Source organism: Buteo buteo, chromosome 6 (assembly GCF_964188355.1).
Source record: "Buteo buteo chromosome 6, bButBut1.hap1.1, whole genome shotgun sequence".
Taxonomy (NCBI): domain Eukaryota; kingdom Metazoa; phylum Chordata; class Aves; order Accipitriformes; family Accipitridae; genus Buteo; species Buteo buteo.
The window spans coordinates 40,955,965-40,972,259 of record NC_134176.1 but is presented as its reverse complement, the minus strand read 5'-3'; the positions used below and the strand labels follow the sequence as shown (position 1 = coordinate 40,972,259).

Here is a 16,295-nt window from a genome sequence, read left to right as displayed (position 1 = left end):
CCTGGGAGGCAAAGGAAAGCAAGTAGGCGCGGATGGGGTGAGGAAGGCTCCTTCTTGCAGAGCAGTAGGGAGTGAGGGAAGGTCTCAGAGATCCGAAGAAGCCCCTCCAAGAAGAGGCTGGAGCAGAGGCGGGTAGACCCATAAAACCCTACTGCCATCTCTCACCCTTTGCCCTCAGATGGTCTCCTACAAAAATAAATGGCACCTCCCTATGCTTGCATAAACACTGCTTTGCAACTTCATGCTTTCGGTTTTCTTTCAATACTGCTGACCTGTTCAGCCACCCTCTTACCACCACTCTGCCCAGAGAGCTGTAACAAAACTGAATTTTACTATCCAAGGTATCTTTCTGGTTGCAAAATTCTGTGCTCCTGTGGCTAAAAGGTCTTGACTCATTTCCGCTTCTTTCTGTGCTTTTCCTAAAGAGTTCCCAGTTGTGTCTCACAAAATATTTTCTTGGTTTGGAGCTTATTCCAGTTGCTGTTACTCTTTCTTATTGCAGGATAATACCATCTGCCTATGCTCTCCTTTTATCCCCTGGCAGTCTATTTATGGATTGTACAAACATTTCCCACTGTGAAGAGAACCCAGTAAAGAGAAAGGCAGTGTAGCAATAGAGGAGAGCAATGTTACAAACAACAGGACTAAGTAATCCTGCACCTGCTTCTTCCACGATCAATGCATTAAAATATAGAATAAAAAGATGAAGCTATTTGAAAGGCAACTGCCTTCACTCTCTTCAATTTTGTAACAACAGCTACTATAAACTGCAGTAAGAAACGTTTATGTCTGGGCTGGCAAGCTCTTTTCATGGTATTGCTGACATTTTCCATTAAATCCTGACACCAAAATACACAGCCTAGCACTAAACCACTAATCAGTGCTCCTATGAAAAAAAAGCATGTTTTTCTTATTATCAAGGAAGAAGCCAACAAAGAGGACAAGAAACATGATGAATTAAAAAGTAGTTAAGGAAAAGGGGGGAAAAAACAGAGGGTAAGAAAGCAGAAAGGAAGAAAATTAAACACATGACAGCCAACAGCAACTCTTCAAGGTGCAAAGGGAGAAGGGATGGAAATGGGAGTGGATAAAACTTTACCAAATACAAACCAGAAGATTGGCTCAAAGAAAAATAAGGAAAAAAAGTCTCTCTGGCCAATACTGTTTAAGTTTTATTACCCTTTGCAACAAGAAATGCTTATTTATAAAGATTGTATAGCTGAACTTCTTAGTACCTCACTGTGGTCACACAACTCCTACTCTGAACTCATGCTTGCCCTGGCTTAAGATCTCATGAACTATCCTTCGCCCTCTTTTTAAGGTAAAGCTTCATGGGACAAACGCTGGTGCTTCTGCAGCCAGTGACTATTATCTACTACATCCAAAGCGTCTTAGATTTTTGTTACCAGTTATTTGTCACCCTCTGTTAAATGAGACCTCTCGTATAGTGCAAAAGATATAATTGCTGAAGAGTCACACTATTACAATAATTAAGAAATTAAGACAAGGTGAAAAAAAAAGATGTATTAATATTTTTTACAACTCTGGGCATTTGGTTTAAAGCATTTCCTCCCTTTGATTTTTATTTATTCTTAAAAGGTAACATGAGCCAGGATTGACAGGTAAAGAAATGCTTCTGTGAGAATCCTAAACTTTGGGGGTACCAGGATGAGGTTTACTTACTGTCCCCATCTTTTTTTTTTTTTTTTTCCTTTTTTCCCTGGAGCCATTTGACTAATGCTGATAGAACCTGTATTGCCCTCCATAGCTTACCTAACTACAGGAATGCTGCTGCAATCAAGCTGCCTTTATTACGGTAAAGGATCAGTATCTCAGCATGATCTCACTCTGGATCACCCCTCACATCATCAGCTCTTAATAGGCTTACCACTTGTGTAGATTACTAAGCAATTCCTGTAAAAATAATAGTGCTGGGAATTTTATAGTTTTATCATACTTTATGAAATTCGTGAAAAATAACTTCCTAGAGGACTGTCATTCCTGGAAGGTGTGTCAACTCACAGTGCCAGAGATGAGCTCGTTCTGGAGTAATTTGTACTTTGGACAAACAAATGCAACTCTGGAAACATACATATATCAGACTGAGGCCTTCACCCATAACATATGAAAAGAAAACAACATTGTAACACCTTTTTAGTAGTGGTTATTGTTATGATTGCTTTCTTACATTCATACAACACAAACTCACCACAGCCCACAGTTGAAGTCTCTTCTGAAATATACAGGTATTTAATTAGCTGGCTTTGGATACTACCCTATGATATACTTTCTTCCAAGCAGGCTGGAATAAAACAGAAGAACAGTTCTCAGTTTTAAGACTAAAAGGCATTTTTTCTCAAAACAGGCTGTTGAAACTGAAATAAAATTGATAGATTGGAGGAAGCCAAATATGGGGAAATGCATGTTACAGGACATTGAAACTTGACTGTGGGAAGAGGTTACCCTTCAAGAGTGGAAGAAAATAGGAAAACACCATGGTGACACCATGCCCCAAAAAGCGCCATGTTTATTTATGTACCATTAGACAGACACACAAAAAACTCCCACCAAATTCAATGGAGGATTTTCTGTTCCTAATTAAAACTCATACTATTTCAACTCGGCAGGAATCGCAATACTAATACTCTCATTTGTAAAAATACTCCTGCATGGATAACAATTTTCAAGAGCAGTAGCAACAGAGCCTCAGGTTAAGACCAGCTTTGCTGCCGGCGTGTGGAGTGTTAATCGTTGGTCATGTAAGTGGAGGGGGCTGTTTTCTTTTACATTTAGATATTTGCTTTAGGAATGAACTGTAAGGATGAGGACGATTATTCAGAAAGATTAAGTGTGTTAAAGTGCATTAAGGCTAATCTGCTGCATGGCAGAAGTTGAATGCAGAATAAGGGGTGCATAGAGTGATGGTGATGCTGTTTCAGTCTGAATATTCCTATCAGGCATATGCATGTGGGAGCACACGGGAGGGAAGAAAGGAAAGGGGACAATGGAAACATCAGCACACTCTTTAGAGCTGCTGATTAGAAAGGTTGTATTCCCATCAGCTCCCCTTCCATTAAATCCAGTTGACATGACAAGAATCCAAGTCTAGAGACAGTGCTCAGGATCATTGCATTTCCTCCTGCCTCTCATTTTAATATACATATGAATTATCAAGCCTTACAAGCCTGCATTGCTTAACTTTCACAACTGAGTTACCATCTATAAACAGTCAATATGCAGGAATTCCTAGAATTTCATTCACCTGTTGCTTTCTGTCTTCATTTCTGTCTTCTGCCAACTATGACCATACTGATTTTACTGCATAAAAATTTTGGCCCAGTGTGACACTTAATGCTGGTTGAGTTAGTTATACTGATACTGGATTCACAGTGTAGCTGAAAGTGAACCAGTCACTAGTTTTGTAGTTGAAAAATGCATACTGGAAGATTTTAGACCATCTAATACTATACTGCAGGTGTCCTTCTCTTCCTCAAAGTTTATGGCATCCGTCACTGCGTGCTTCCTTCTTTCAGGGCCAGCTTCAGCACTAGGAAATGAAATTAATGTTTTTCACATTGCTCACAACCATATTAGGCAATTTTGATACTTGTTATCTTACTTTCCACAGCAGGCAAAATTATTTATGATGCCAAATTTATTGCATAGTGTTTCTTTCCTAGTCCTTGGATTCCATTTAGTTTGGCCTAGGTGGTGACTCACCCAGATCTAGATAATACATTCTCTGGACAGTTCAGCTGACCCTGCTGTTTGGAAGCACTTCTCTTAAAGGCAAACAAATTAAAACCAAAACCAGTCCCCTGTAAATCAGAATGTGTCATGAACAATCCTATTCTCTAAATAAATACCTGTTAATGTCTCTAAATGTACATAGTAGTGGAATTCTAAAGCCTTTAAGATAATTATCTGTTCCCTTTTCTGTTCCTCCCTTTTGAGGACACATACTTAATCTCATCAGTCCCATTTGGTTTGGGATTATGCTAGTCAAACTTGGAAATGGTGACCATTTTTTCAAGTTTCCCCATTGAGATGGTAAAAGAGCATTGTTAGACCAAAAATTCTGAGCCAAGATAAGTTAATGAGGGAACAGAAGGTCAACTGTCTGCAAAGTTACCTTCTGTCATCAAGCAGCGTTTTGAGATTCCCTGTCTGTCACTCTGGAGAGGTGTGAAAACCAGCAAAACTAGTGAAATCGCGTAGATTACCACAAAAATAAGATACAGCAGATTTTAGAAAAGGAATTCTAAAAAGAAAACTTCACTTAAGTCTGGAATGCAAAGATAGAGAAGAATAAGTAAGGCTCACCCTATACCTGAACCTATCTCTGATAAAAGTCTCAGGTTGTATGCAGATGGAATTGTAAATGAATTAGGTTTCAAGTGCTCTGAAAATAGGGGATATAATGATAGAATATAGAGAAATGAACGAGACAGAACAGTGGCAATTTGTTCCAGATGGCAAAATGGAAATACCTTTGTTATTAGAGACCTTGAATTCAGAAATGGAATTTTTCATTGCAATTACCAGTAAAAATGAGAACAGTTAAATTCTAAAATTATTAGCCAGATTGATTGGACTGTCAGGGCAAACTTACACTAGTAAATTAAAAATTCCTAGAGAAGTGCCTGGGCACTGAGACAAACTAGCATGGGAATGGTGCACATCTACACTAGTAAATTCTTCTAATGACCAAAACTAGGTGGCTGCATACGAATTGCTTATTGGAAATGGTTCCTGGGATGTTCTACCTTTCAAACCATATCCATGAAATATTTGCAAGTGTGCTAGCTGGCAACTGTCAAAATCATGTCAAAGAACACATTACTCGTTTCTAGTATAAATGATTGCATTCCTGTTTCCAGTTCTATTTAGTTTATTAGCATCCCAGAATCTCTGCTTTCAGTACATACAGAACAACTCAATGGTTTAATTAAAATGGAAATTAGTATAAGTAAAAACTTGCTCACTGTTAAGAGACAGAATCCAATTATTTTTCCCAAAGCAATGACTTCTACTTAGAAACGGAGACAATCTGTTTTCCAATATTGCCTCCATTCATCATGGACTGGAAAGCAGCTTCAAGAGAAATAATGAAATAAGTTAGTACCAAGCAAAATCCGCCACATAACTTTTTAAAAAGAAAAAAAAAAATGGTAGAAGCAAATGTATTACAGCTCCCCAAAAAAGAAGATCACATTTTGGACATAAACATATTTACCCTTAATGACATGCTAAATTAAGAAGAAAAAAAAAAGCTAGTCTGTAATAAACTGCTAAGGGCAGTTTTGCGTAATAATTAAAACAACTGATTTGTAAGCAATGCTTTGGCCCTATACAAGTTAATGATTACATTTGCTGCTTTTGTGATATGCCATACAAATACCAACCAGAAAGACAAGGTGTGACTGGAGAGCCCACAAATGCTGTGGGTTTCACAGACCTTTGTGAAAGGAAAAGGTTTATAAATACTCTACGTAATACAATAAATGTGAGAAACTGGTACAAAAGAATAAATCTTTGAGTAAACAAATTATGAAATATGACTGCTATATTTGATCAAATTCCTTCAAAATACGTATGTATACCCGTAAGTAGCAATGACTAAACCAAATTTATAAGATTTGGCTATCACTTAATTCTACTGATTTCCAATCTTGTGGGACTAAAGACTAAATGGACTAAATCATACTCTTCCCCCTTACTTGAAAGGGAAGCATTCTTAGAGTACATCTTGAATCACCTGGCTCTCTAACTTTGCCTCACTGGAGTCACAAGACCCCCTTCATTTTTGTGTTTTCTTTGTTATAGATTTTTTGAACAGGCTACAGGCTATTTTGTTTCTTTAAAAGAAATTATTTTTTACTTTGTTTAGCAATTGCTGATATGCTTTCCCCTTTCCTGTTTGCACTTTTCAATTTATTTTTTGTTGGCAAATCCAATAACAAGCACTGTTAGATATTGGGGTTTTTAAAGTATAACTTTGAGATTTCCAAAATAACATTATCTTACACACAAGTTCTAAGAAATGGGCAGCTCTTTACATCTTTAAGATCTGGATGACTATCATCAGCTGCTAAGGCAGCAGTTTAGCAATTCCCCCCACAATAGTAAAACAAACAAACCAAAAATCTCAAAATCTATATTCGATTATTTTTTTAACATAAAATAATCTTCTCTCAGAATATTTTAATACCTTGTGGAAAAAAATACTGTATTATAACATAAAAATCATGGTTTAGATAAAATACAAAAATCTGAATCGGCAAATGAAACAAAGGAGGTAGTTAACCTCTACTGTCATTGTATTTAATCAGATTATTATTCTTAGAAAATGGTGTAAAAAAATCTTACCACCAATGTTTGCTAAGCCTTCTACCACAGTCTCTCTGACCTGTCAATACAAACAAGTCCTTTAAGCTTTCTTCAAACAAGATTAACATTCCTTAAAAACATGCCATGAAACTGCCACAGAAACTAGCAAAATCTAAAGAATTCTCTTGCTACAATGGATAGTGCTCTGTTTGGGCCAGATTCTTTCATTAAGAGAAGAGTGAATACTTTCTGATAAATGTGTAGGTGATTTAATTCTTCAATCAGAACTGGAACATCCCTGCCCCTGCCAAAATTTCAAGTCTCAGGATCTTCCCAAGAAAAATTTACTGATCACCTGAAGAATCAAAAACTAATTTAGACTGACCCCACAGGGAAGGAATGGATAAAGCATCTACCCATCACAAAATAATAAATGGTGATTATAAAGCTTGAAACAAAATTTCAGACAAGATCCCCAAAAACATTCAGGATACTAACTAATCAGGTATTTGAAAATACATATTTTTGAAGATCTGTCTGATCCCTTAGTAAAAAAGCACTTGCACCGTATGCTGAAAGAAAGAATACAGACATCAGCAGCATGTAATTAGAGAAGTCTGTCATACTACACTCACACCATCCTCAGCAAGTACCTACTAAAACAGTGCTACCTAATAAGCTTTCAATTATATTTACTTACACTATACTTATTCTTAAGAACATCTGTTCAATTCTGAGGCATGGTAAGAGAGCCAGGGACAAAGAAATTGGACTTGCAGTCAGGCCATGATCTGAGGAGATAGTATCAAAGGCCACAGATTAAATGTAAAAGTTCCTACCTTCAGTTTACCCTCTTGGATCCACTGACAGAGTTGTAATATACTAGCTTCTTGTTTGTCCATATAGTTCAACACTAAGAATCTTTCCCTGTGAAAGAAAAGAATAAGTCTTGATTTAAAAAATGTTGATAAGCATATTTTAAAATCTTTACAAATCTTTTCAGGAAACAGCATTACTGAAACTGAAGGGTTATGAGTATTAATTACAATGAGACATAGCTCAGACCTTTGCCAGCTTGTTGAGACAGCTCCCTGCAGTGGGAGCTTGACAGTAACATTGGTCTTAGACAAGTAATTCTGTTCAAGTATCAGAGAGAAGAGTAATAAAAATCAAGTAGTATTGCCAGAATAAGGAAATGTCCATAAAACGTGAGCAAATTCCTATTCTTTTTTACTTTTTTTTTGTGGTAGGGAGAATAATTGATGGACCTGCAACAAGATGGCGAGTATAAAGTAACTTTCAGGCTCCCCAAAATTTTGCATATCCTGCTGTCACAGCTGTCTATAGCAATCAAGAGAAACTGAAGTGATCATCAAAACCAATAATTACTTGTATCAACATCCTGACTAAATTCTCCACTGCCTTCTAATATGCATGGTGTATTTTAGGATCTATTTTTTAAAAGTGCAATCAACAGTAACAGGCACAAGGAAAGAATTTTAATTAGAAAAGGTCAATCCATTTGCACAGAAAGTCTCCCCAACTTTCTGCAATGCAATGAATGAAAAATCTCCTAAGACTTTGCTCCTAATCTCTGCCTTAGCTCCAGCTGAATCCTCACAGGAGATTCAGCAATTCCCAGAGTCATAACAAAAATCAGTGTTTTAGCTGTATACATCTGTCACACCTACAGTCCCATTATCTAACAAACACCCAAATACAAAAAATGTAATTTCAACACAATCACTGCATCAGCTGCATCCTTACTTTAAAAATATTTGATTTTCTCTCTGCCTGAACTACTACACTTGGAGAGAAAGCACTCTGCAAAACATCTGAGAACAGAACCATGGTAACACCTTACCTCGTACTGAACAATGTCAGAGACTCCAGAACTAAATCAAGCAACCACAAACAAAGCATTACAGACAACTATGTTAACAGGTAACAATAACCTCTCCCATTTTTTATGCTGATACAGACAAATATAAGAGAAAGGATTTACTGACATTGTGATTATAGTTTCCTTTTTTAGTATGGCAACATTCTGTTGCGATTACCAGGTGCCTATCGCAGATCTACAGACTATCTCCCGAACATCAGAGTCACAACACCTCATGAGCAATCTACCTGGAACCTGGTCACAAGTTCTGGAAGAAAAACATACCTTGTGATATTCCTTTCTTTCTGTATTTTTTCTATGTCAGGAGGCAGCGGAGGAGGATAAGGCACATCTTTGTTATACTGAGAAATCTGTCCACACAGAATGATATGGCTGTCCTGATTCATCTGTTTGGGACAGCACAAAGTGAGAAAAATTACATTACTTGGTCTCAGAAACTAAATTTTCCAGAGATGCAATAGATAATATTGCAAAATTTGCACATGGGTATCCTTATTTAGAGCCAAATTTCCTAGAAAAGAGTGGGAGAATTGCAGGCAGTCCCATTTAACCTATGACAACATTCAAATAGATAAATGCGGAGCAACAGTGAAAAAATAAATGCTATACTACCTATGTGTCATTTAAAAAGGCATTAAATATAAGGAATATAAGAAATTGTTATCTTCCTGTGTGCCCTTTTTGTCAGAAGGAGAGGGGTAATAGGACAAATAAGTTTGATACAGCTGTTGGATACAGCTGTGATTTAGAGCTCCCAAAGATGGCATTACCACCAAAGCCTCCCTGCCATGAGACAGAGTAGTTTCACATTAATAATGAAGAGGGCTGGTCAAGAGTCTTTATGGAGGCCCAGCAGATCTGGTCTTTGTGAAGCCTTGTCGTGGTTTAACCCCGGCCAGCAACTAAGCACCACGCAGCTGCTCACTCACTTCCCCCACCCCCAGCGGGATGGGGGAGAGAATCAGAAAGAAAAAGGTGAAACTCATGGGTTGAGATAAGAACAGTTTAATAGAACAGACAGGAAGAAACTAATAATGATGATGATAATAATAATAAAATGACAATAATAAAAATAGGGTCGGAATATACAAAACAAGTGATGCACAATGGAATTGCTCACCACTCGCCGACCGATGCCCAGTTAGTTCCCGAGCAGCGATCTGTCCCCCAGGCCAACTCCCCCCAGTTTATAGACTGGGCATGACATCCCATGGTATGGAATACCCCTTTGGCCAGTTTGGGTCAGCTGCCCTGGTTGTCTCCCCTCCCAACTTCTTATGCCCCTCAGCCTTCTTGCTGGCTGGCCATGAGAAGCTGAAAAATCCCTGACTTAGTCTAAACATTACTTAACACACTGGTTTTTTCAGTTGTTGCTATCAACATTCTTCTCATACTGAACCCAAAACATAACACTATACCAGCTACTAGAACGAAAATTAACTCCATCCCAGCTGAAACCAGGACAAGCCAGAAGACCAAAGCTGACAAAACACAAGACTACTACGCTGACAGACAAGGTTTTTAGATTACCAAGTCTCCTGGCCAAATAAGCGAGAGATGAGAAGCAGAAATTGTGTTTATATTACTATACTGCCAGGCTAGTTCAAATGACATTGATTTCAAACATCCGATTTCTCCTCAAGACCAGGATCACCACCTGGATCAGATCAATGAAGTAGAAATGCTGCTCTGCTCTACCGCAGGCTGGTCTCCAGTTTGAATTAATTTGAAGCTGAGCACACAGACACTGGAGAATGACTAGAATAAACGCGACAGCTGGTATAATCACCTGACTTATAACTGTATCACTGACGTCTCCACCAACATTGTCAAAGTAAACATCCACACCGCCTGGGCAGAGTTCACGTAGCTGCTCTGCCACATCCCCCTTCTTGTAATTGATAGCAGCATCAAACCCCATTTCTTGGACCAAAATGGAACACTTCTCATCTGTGCCAGCGATCCCCACCACTCTAGAGCAGCCTTCCAGACGGCCAATCTGCAAGCGCACAGTTAAAAAAAAACCAAAAACAAAAAACAAAAAAAACCCAAACAATAAAGAGAAGTTGGATCATTCATCTGCATAAAGGTACCAGTGGGAGGAAGGGGGCCTGAGGGGTTGTTACAGTTATCCCCCATCCCACTAAACCCCAGGCAGCAAAGTTCAGCCCACGCTCCCATCTCATGTGACGCAATTGCCTCTTGTCACTACCTCTTCACACCTAGAGAAGGGGCAGGTATAACTGAAATCTGCCATCTTTCCACACTCACTGACTGCAGGAGGTTTAGTCTGTGGAGTCACCAACAACTGGCAGTACTGCAGAGCCAAATATAGTACAAAATCATCATCTGCCAAATACTGTAACATAGCTAATAAAAGGCCAAAAAGATTGGACAATAATAGATTTAAATACATTCTTTATAGATTTGCTTATGCATTGTTTCTTCATAGCTCTTTTTTATCAGGAATTCTTAAGCTTGCTTAATATCATTTGTGTTTATATATATGTGGGTGTGTGTATATCTGTCAATGTGTACACACACACACACACACAAACACATTGCAACAGGTTCTGCAAAGCTGAGGAGGATAAAAGGGCTGTAAATTTCAAAACACAAAGGATGTCATGGAACACAACAAGAAGAAGGGTTTACTACATTTTTTTTACTATTTTCTAATATAGAAAATAAAGTCACCAGTCAACTCAAAGACTGTGTTCAAAGAGCAGATTTATATATATATATATATAAGATACATGTATTTATACCATATACTTTATGCTAGTGATAAGTAATCACCTTGGGCCATTTTCTCCTAACCCAGTTTCACGAAACTTAAGTTTCACACCTCAAATCTTTCTCAGGGAGAGCGTAAGCCAAATCTGTGAAACTGGCTGTTTCCATGGGGTTATACCTGCTCACATTTACAATGCTTTTATCCATACATTTACTAACGAGCATGTTTCAGAAGACAAACTTGGTAACAGAGTATGCTTTTATGTCTTAAGCCTACCTACCTGGCCAGCCAAAGAGCCGCAGGCACCAGCTGCTCCGCTCACCACCATTGTCTGATTCGCACCCACAGCCACGTGTCCCTTCTCCTTTATACCTAACAGGGCTGTCAGTCCTGTGATGCCAGCTGCACCAAGAAAGTAGGAAAGGTGTCCATTTACAAGTTGTGGAACAAGCTACAAAACAGAAATGCGTGGTGGTGGTCATTTCTTTTTAAGGTGAAGTTTTGCTTTTTGCTATTTGATTGTCTGAGGATAGAAGACTAACTCAAGGTATTTACCAGGCAAGGTACAACTGGAAGAGACAAGCTATCTATAGCTATCCGAACTAGCTCTACTCTAATAACAAGTTTATACAAAATGAAACAAAGATTATATTTTCATAGTTTTGGAAAAAGTTTTTAAACAAATTCACTCACAAAAACTTAAATAATGGAGGTGTCAAAAAGCAGTTGGGAGAGAAGAGGTTTCCAGCAATGGTGAACTATCCCTACGTTAGAATAAAAGATAAAATAGCACTGTTTTATCAAATATTGTGATTGCAGATCAGTGGCAAAGAATCCTAAAGGAAGGAGTTAATTGGAAAGTATACTTTCTTAAACTACAGTAATTTTCTCTGTTACACAAGGATGATCAACACAATAGCCCTAATGCACTGTTACCTCTCCACTTTCAACTTAATATCGAATACCCTTTCTTCTGTGGATGTAAAATCCTAAGTAAAAGTTTTCACTAACATATGTTAGTGAAATAAATTGAATTAAATGTATCTAAAGCCCTTTCTGTCTTCTGAGTACACTCTCATAGATCAGGAGGTCTACTAGCATTAGGATAATGAACAGAATTAATTAACAGAAGCAGCTTCAGGGAAATTATTAAAAATCCAACAACTGAAATAATACAGCATGTCTGGTAACCAACAAAAGCATTTTTTTTTTTTTTTGTTAAGAAAAGAAAGAAATTGATACAGATTTTGCCACCTGTGAGTTCATCTGCCTTTTGAGAAATGGTTGCTCCAATTATGTTGGCTTGTTTTTGACTAAGAAATAGTATCATTAGCTGCTATTTAAAAAAAAAAAAAGTTTAGGAAAAGAAAATAGCAACAGTCTGGACTTTGCCTTTACATTACCTTCTGTAGCAAGCTTCCATCTAGAATTGCCACTGTCTGCCAGGGCCAATTGAAGGAAGTTACAAAGTCTCCTTTAGCAAGGTTATCATGCTTGCTCTCCTCCACAACCCCAATGCCCCCACCATCAGCAACTTCAGACAGCTGCCAGGGCAGGAGGTAATCTGAGCCAGTATCCTCATTCATTCGGCAGCGCTGAAAGACAATGTTTTAATGAGAGGCTCTGGTGGAACACATGGTTTGTTTTTGAGTTCAAATGAAGTTGCGGATGAAATATGTTTAAAAATTCAAACACAAAGGGCTACTCAAAAATGTCTCAGTAAGGCCCAAATATTCATAATCTTTTCTTAGATCCCTTTTTCCCCTTGTTTGCTCAGTACAAAAAGAGGACGGACCATTCTGATCTTCTCCAGCAGCGTTACCAAAACCAACACGTTCTATAGATGCTGCCTCAAAGTCAGCCATGAAACCAAAGATGACCGGCTTGGGTCTGATGAGAATCCTATAAATGCCATTCCTTAACTGGATGAATCATAGAAATGTAGGATTGAAAAAACCACCCACAAGTCATTTAGTCCATGCCTTTGTATTGAAGAACAGTCCAATATATGTAGACCGTCCCTGACAGATCTGTTTAATGAAAGATCTTGAAATCTGAAGTCTTTTCTTTATATCTCCCCCTGTAGCCTGAGTTAGTACTGCAGGATTCTAAAACTTCTCCTTAATTCCCAAACTAAACCTACTGTCTCAAAATTGACTGTTTCTTTTCTACTATCTCCATCTATGCAGGGAACAAATTATCAGAATTCTCTTTATAGCAAACTTTTACATTCTAGCAGTCTGGGTCTGTCTGTTTCTCCTCCTACCTTCACTTCCATTTCAACCCACAACTCTCCCAACAACATGATTTCTACAGTTTTGCAGAATTAGGTGCAAGTGCTTATTATGGCTTCATTTACTAATCCTCTCTCTGTTTCCATTGCTTACAAAGTACTGACACATTTTTGTCCTGCCATCACTCACTTAAGGAGAAAATCTGACTTTCATTTTTAAACAAAACTGGTAATAGCTAAATAACATTTAACTTGAATCATTTACATGTTTTGTCTAGAATTTTTTTGCCGGATCATGTCCCGCTCTTGCTTCATCATGAGATATTCTTCCTCCTCTACCCCCACTCCCCTCAACTGAAAAATACTTCCTTTCATGGCAAAAAAAAGAAGTTTAAAAATGTATATAAAAAAGGCAAAGTTCAGAAAAGCTGATACAAACAAATCTGTAATAGTATACCAGGGCTCACAATCTCTTCCTGGTGCTATACAGCCATATTCCTATATATATCACAGGTACCTTAATGCCTAACACATTAATGCCAATATAACTCCATCAGAATGAACAGAATTACTGAGTTACAGTAGAGATACATTTGTCCTATAATTGGTAACTTTGGTGCTAAGCATCACGACAGGTACAGAGTTGAAGATACTTTAAAAAACAAATTCTGGCTTAGCTCTAAGTCCATCACCTACCATGTAAGGATCCACAGAGAGATAAAGGGTTCTAACACGCACTTGTCCAGCTTGGATTGTATCTGCTATTGTACTTTGTTCCAGTCGGAAGTTTTCAGCCACTGGCACTCCATTCTTACCTAGAATTATTTTAAAATCAAACAAATAAATAAATCAATATAGAGCTTTCCTTAATCAATATGGGAAGACCTTTTTTTAAGGTAGTCCTTTTTAGAACACGTTAAGCTGTATCTTTACTCAGGTATAAAACTACCAACCAACTTTCAGATTTTGTGTCACAGGCTAAGATTTAAATGGGTGCACTGCCACCATCCGAACTGAAGACCCACTGATCTGTCAGCTTACGCTTACCTGGGCCAGTACCAGGCACTTGCCCTGACTGACAGTTGCCATGCTGTTTGCTACACGTGTTTATGGACAATTATGGCAAGTTTAAAAAAAAAGGGGGGGCTGTTCCCATTATCAAAAAATGGTTCTATATACTCTATGTGCTGAAAAGCCCCAGCTTTCAAAACAAAGACACGCATTGGGACTTCTCTCATGTAACAAACCCAGAGTGCGCTATTTTGCCAGTAGCAAATGACCATAAATTTTAACGAGCTAAGTTTTAAACTCTCACCTTTCAGTCTCTTTTGACACAGTGAAATCAGGGGAATACAGACCATTGCCACTGCACATTCATATGCTGCAAGAGCATTCCTTTGCAGCTACAGACAGACCTCCTTAAATTAAAGCTTCCCAGAAACATCTATAAAACACATGCCAAGAGCCCCAGAACTGGAGGCTTCATCCTCAGGTTGGTACCAGGTGCAGCAGATCAGACTGACAACTGGAACCAGAGGCACTAAAAGGAGAGCACCAGATACCCGTGTACTTTTTAAGTCAGTGACTGGGCAGCTACAACAGGCTACTGCTGTAACATTTGATTTGCATTAGAAAAGACTTATTTGCAGGTCACACAATAGTTCCTACCTCTTAGGACTATTTTGGCATTGAGCAGCATACAATACTCCCCCAAAAATTTAATGCACACACATGGGTCTTCTACAACAGACAATTTATAAACTCACTATTCAAAACATTGTGGTGACATCCCTAACAAGGCAAATGTGTAAACAAGGAAGTAAACAAATCCTCAAGAGTGTAAATTTAAAAAACAAACAGTTTGAAACACAGGAGAAAGAAAAGATTGAATATTTACTAAAAGGAAACAAAAATTAACAGTAGCAAAATATTTTAGTCATCTCTTAAAATGCAAAAAGAACAAATGTCAGAACTAAAAAGCAATGCTTGCTGATCTTTCACTTTGAGTCCCTACACTTAGGGTTTTCTCACATATTATGCATTAACGCTTTTTTCTCACCCAGGAGTTTAGAAATCTGTATATACAGACTAAATAAATACACATCACAATAAACTTTATTTATTGCTGCATGCAATATTAAGATATATAAATGTTAGTATCTTAAATTAGTGTCTGTTTCTACCCTCACCATTTTGGAGCATTAGGCAACCATAGCAAACACATTGCTCCTTTATTAGAGAGAAATACCTACCAGGGCGTGAATTCAGCACTACTCTCTGTATAATCATCCTGCTTTAGCAGCAATTTCGCACTGGATTTCTACAAAGGAAAACATTGTTTGAAGGACTGAAACATAAGTTTTCTTTAAAAAGAATATGGGGTAAAGTACTTAGTAATTTGGAAACTGGGGATGAAATATGGGCATCACCAACTTCAGCATCCATGCCCAAGGATCATATAAAACAACCTCAAATGTAAAATAAACAAACTTGTGAATAGTTTCCCTGTTTATCTTGTTAGAGCCATGATTTTACACAATGTCACAGCAGCACCTTATGGGAAGACTGAAAATTATAACGTACCATGCTCCTTGTAAGATCATCGCCACCCCCTACCAGGTTGTAGGGGACAACTTGCTTGGTTTGCTTTCCAGTGCTGACTGAGAACACCGTTCCCTCCTAAAAGACACTGAGGCAGCTTTTCAGGCATAAGTGAGGTGCACTCAATAAAAGGCATGCACACATGCCAGTAATAGCAGTATGCAGGTATATGATAAAAGGAGATTGTTGTATAAGAAGTTTCATCTGAAATAGCAAGTCCTTCTATTAGCAGCGCATTTTCTCCTAAGAAACGGTCTGGCCCAGAGATGAGAAAGAATTAGATCATAATTTGATCTGTTTTACTGAAAAATTACTCCTTGAATTTCAACAGTTTAAGAGGACTGCAAATTTGTGTTCTTGCAAACATGAGATGCCAAAGTGATCACCAGGGAATGAACCTGATTTAACAGGAGAAAAATCATGATCTTACATGCTTTCAGAGCTAATACAAAATAAAAATGTTCTTACTACTATTCTCAGCTGACTGTCAT

The 16,295-nt window shown here is 38.0% G+C and overlaps 1 protein-coding gene across 6 annotated transcripts in view; it reads right to left on the bottom strand.

Annotated features, from left to right (window-relative positions):
• The window catches only part of PTGR2 (prostaglandin reductase 2), a 35,811-nt gene that overhangs the window by 14,959 nt on the left and 4,557 nt on the right, over positions 1 to 16,295 (bottom strand). For 2 of the 6 annotated variants that reach the window (XM_075030612.1, XM_075030613.1), the window contains exons 2-10: positions 15,456 to 15,523; positions 13,900 to 14,018; positions 12,374 to 12,565; positions 11,251 to 11,421; positions 10,023 to 10,232; positions 8,498 to 8,619; positions 7,170 to 7,257; positions 6,370 to 6,409; positions 4,863 to 5,094 (exon numbers count right to left, since the gene is read on the bottom strand). In XM_075030612.1, coding sequence (XP_074886713.1) covers positions 5,030 to 5,094; positions 6,370 to 6,409; positions 7,170 to 7,257; positions 8,498 to 8,619; positions 10,023 to 10,232; positions 11,251 to 11,421; positions 12,374 to 12,565; positions 13,900 to 14,018; positions 15,456 to 15,492 — 1,044 coding nt within the window. In that variant the 5' untranslated portion in view covers positions 15,493 to 15,523 and the 3' untranslated portion in view covers positions 4,863 to 5,029. Of the gene's footprint in view, positions 1 to 2,091; positions 2,303 to 2,502; positions 3,548 to 4,862; positions 5,095 to 6,369; positions 6,410 to 7,169; positions 7,258 to 8,497; positions 8,620 to 10,022; positions 10,233 to 11,250; positions 11,422 to 12,373; positions 12,566 to 13,899; positions 14,019 to 15,455; positions 15,524 to 16,295 lie in introns of those variants that run through there. The other 4 variants (XR_012650784.1, XM_075030614.1, XM_075030615.1 and 1 more) reach the window with 4 other exon arrangements.